Raw genomic sequence first — 1982 nt, 5'->3', positions numbered from 1 at the left:
GACGGCACCAATTGTTAGGGCACAAATGAACCTACAGCCCTAGAATGACTAGACAATAGCCCAATTAGCCCACCACAATGAATTTGTTAGAGAATGGGTAGGATATTGACTACTTAATGAGCTAAAGTTAATCACAATGAGAAGAAATGCCAAGTAAAAGACTAGGAACACCCAATTATGAAGAAAAAGGGATCTTTGGTCCAACCCGAGGAAGATCTTTTAAATATATATTTTTATATATATATATATATATATGGTTTTGTTTTCTCTCTTTCCACCAATATCTCTCTCTTTTTCTGGATCCTCCCATATAAGGATCTTCATTTCTTTTTATATTTACACACAAATTATCTTCATCTCACACTTGGAGAATTGAGATTGCATTTTTAGGACTTCTATCCCATCCAGAACATACAGGTAAGCTTTTGCCTTGCAATCTGAGCTGTGCCACCACTATTCATGGTCATTTTCTCATTAATACGACCAGAGAAGTAGTTGTCTTGCATTTAATGCGAAGGGGATAGCTTCCACTCCCTTCTCCTTTCACCCTCCTCATAGCCCGTGCCAAGTCTACTTTATTCCCTCTATGATATTTTAACTTTATGTGCCTTCTATGGTTACTGTTGGTCCCCCAAATCAACGGGTGCTCATATCGTGGTTATCTGGTGCTCGTCCCTGAGGTCTGAGGGGCATCCTCAGAAATCATCTTAGCAATCCGCTTAGATGAGATTAGGGATCCTCGTCCACACAAAAACATTTTCCTTTGGTGTAGTCCATTACCTTTTTCTTTCCCTTATTGGCAACTCCTAAGGCAAGCTATTTACCATCTTGTTTGGTGAATTCCTTCTTCTTCTTACCACCCTTGCCTTTTGACTTAGGCTTAGAAGAGGAAGCTTTAGCCATATTAGTATCAACACTAGCTATCCCAAGGATGCCTTCCGCTGCCACTAATTCATTCGTTAATTCAGACAAGGTATAAATCTTTTTGTTCATATTATAATTAAGTCTGACTTCTTTGAATGATTCTAGCAAGGATTAAAGTATCATATCTACATGGGATTCTCCATCAATGTCGGCACCTAAAATCTCCAATGTATTCAAATAAGAGATCATCTTAAGACAATGCTCTCTTATTGGAGTCCCTTGAGCCATCTTGGTATTCAAGATAATCCTCATAGTATCTTTCCTAGCTAAACGACCTTGCTCACCAAACATCTCCTTCGAACTTAACATTATGTCTGAAGCTAGTTCCACATCCTGCATTTGATGTTGTAGAACATTTGAAATAGATGCTAGGATATAGCACTTATCCATCTCATTAGATTTTTGCCAACGATCATATCGCTGTTTTTCCTTAGTAGGAGCATCTAATGAAGGAAAGTTTGGACATGGTTGATTAAGTACAAATTTGTATGCTTCAGTAGTAAGAACAATGTCTAAGTTTCTTTTCCAGTTAACATAGTTGGATCCAATCAGTTTGTTTTGATTAAGAATAGTAACAAATGGGCTAAAAGATGCCATGCTTAAATTTGAAAACAATAAACATGAATATAATAAGTAAACTAGACATTATCAATTTAGCATGTAAACATATAGTATGGAACCTTAATAAAACCATAATATAATCTATGCAACGACAACCCAATCCTCCCTCAGTATAGAGTGAACATTAAACACTATGATTGATTGAAAATATCTTTCATTACTAGTGTTGTCTTGATAACTCTTACCAAACACTAATAATATGTCGTTATTCATTTAGCCTCTAAATAATAATAGTAAGAACTCAGCATAGAGGATACTATAATATTTAGTCTAGTGTACACCATTACCAAGAGTAATGTGTAGCCACATTTCATCTACCAACAAAAGTTTAATCTAGTAGTACCATAATAAAAAACACCCTCCACATGGAATGCAAGGCTTAAAGCCAAGACGAGGTGTTTGCTCACACCACTACAAACATGGAAGTTCAATCTTGT

General features: G+C 36.3%; 1 protein-coding gene across 1 annotated transcript; it reads right to left on the bottom strand.

Moving 5' to 3' along the window:
- Positions 1-1035: 1035 nt before the first annotated feature.
- LOC126721827 (uncharacterized) lies at positions 1036-1521 on the bottom strand. Its single transcript, XM_050424897.1, has one exon. The coding sequence runs from the start codon at positions 1519-1521 to the stop codon at positions 1036-1038; it is 486 nt and encodes a 161-aa protein (XP_050280854.1).
- Positions 1522-1982: the final 461 nt, after the last annotated feature.

Source organism: Quercus robur, chromosome 4 (assembly GCF_932294415.1).
Source record: "Quercus robur chromosome 4, dhQueRobu3.1, whole genome shotgun sequence".
NCBI lineage: Eukaryota > Viridiplantae > Streptophyta > Magnoliopsida > Fagales > Fagaceae > Quercus > Quercus robur.
This window is presented reverse-complemented; position numbering and strand designations above follow the sequence as displayed.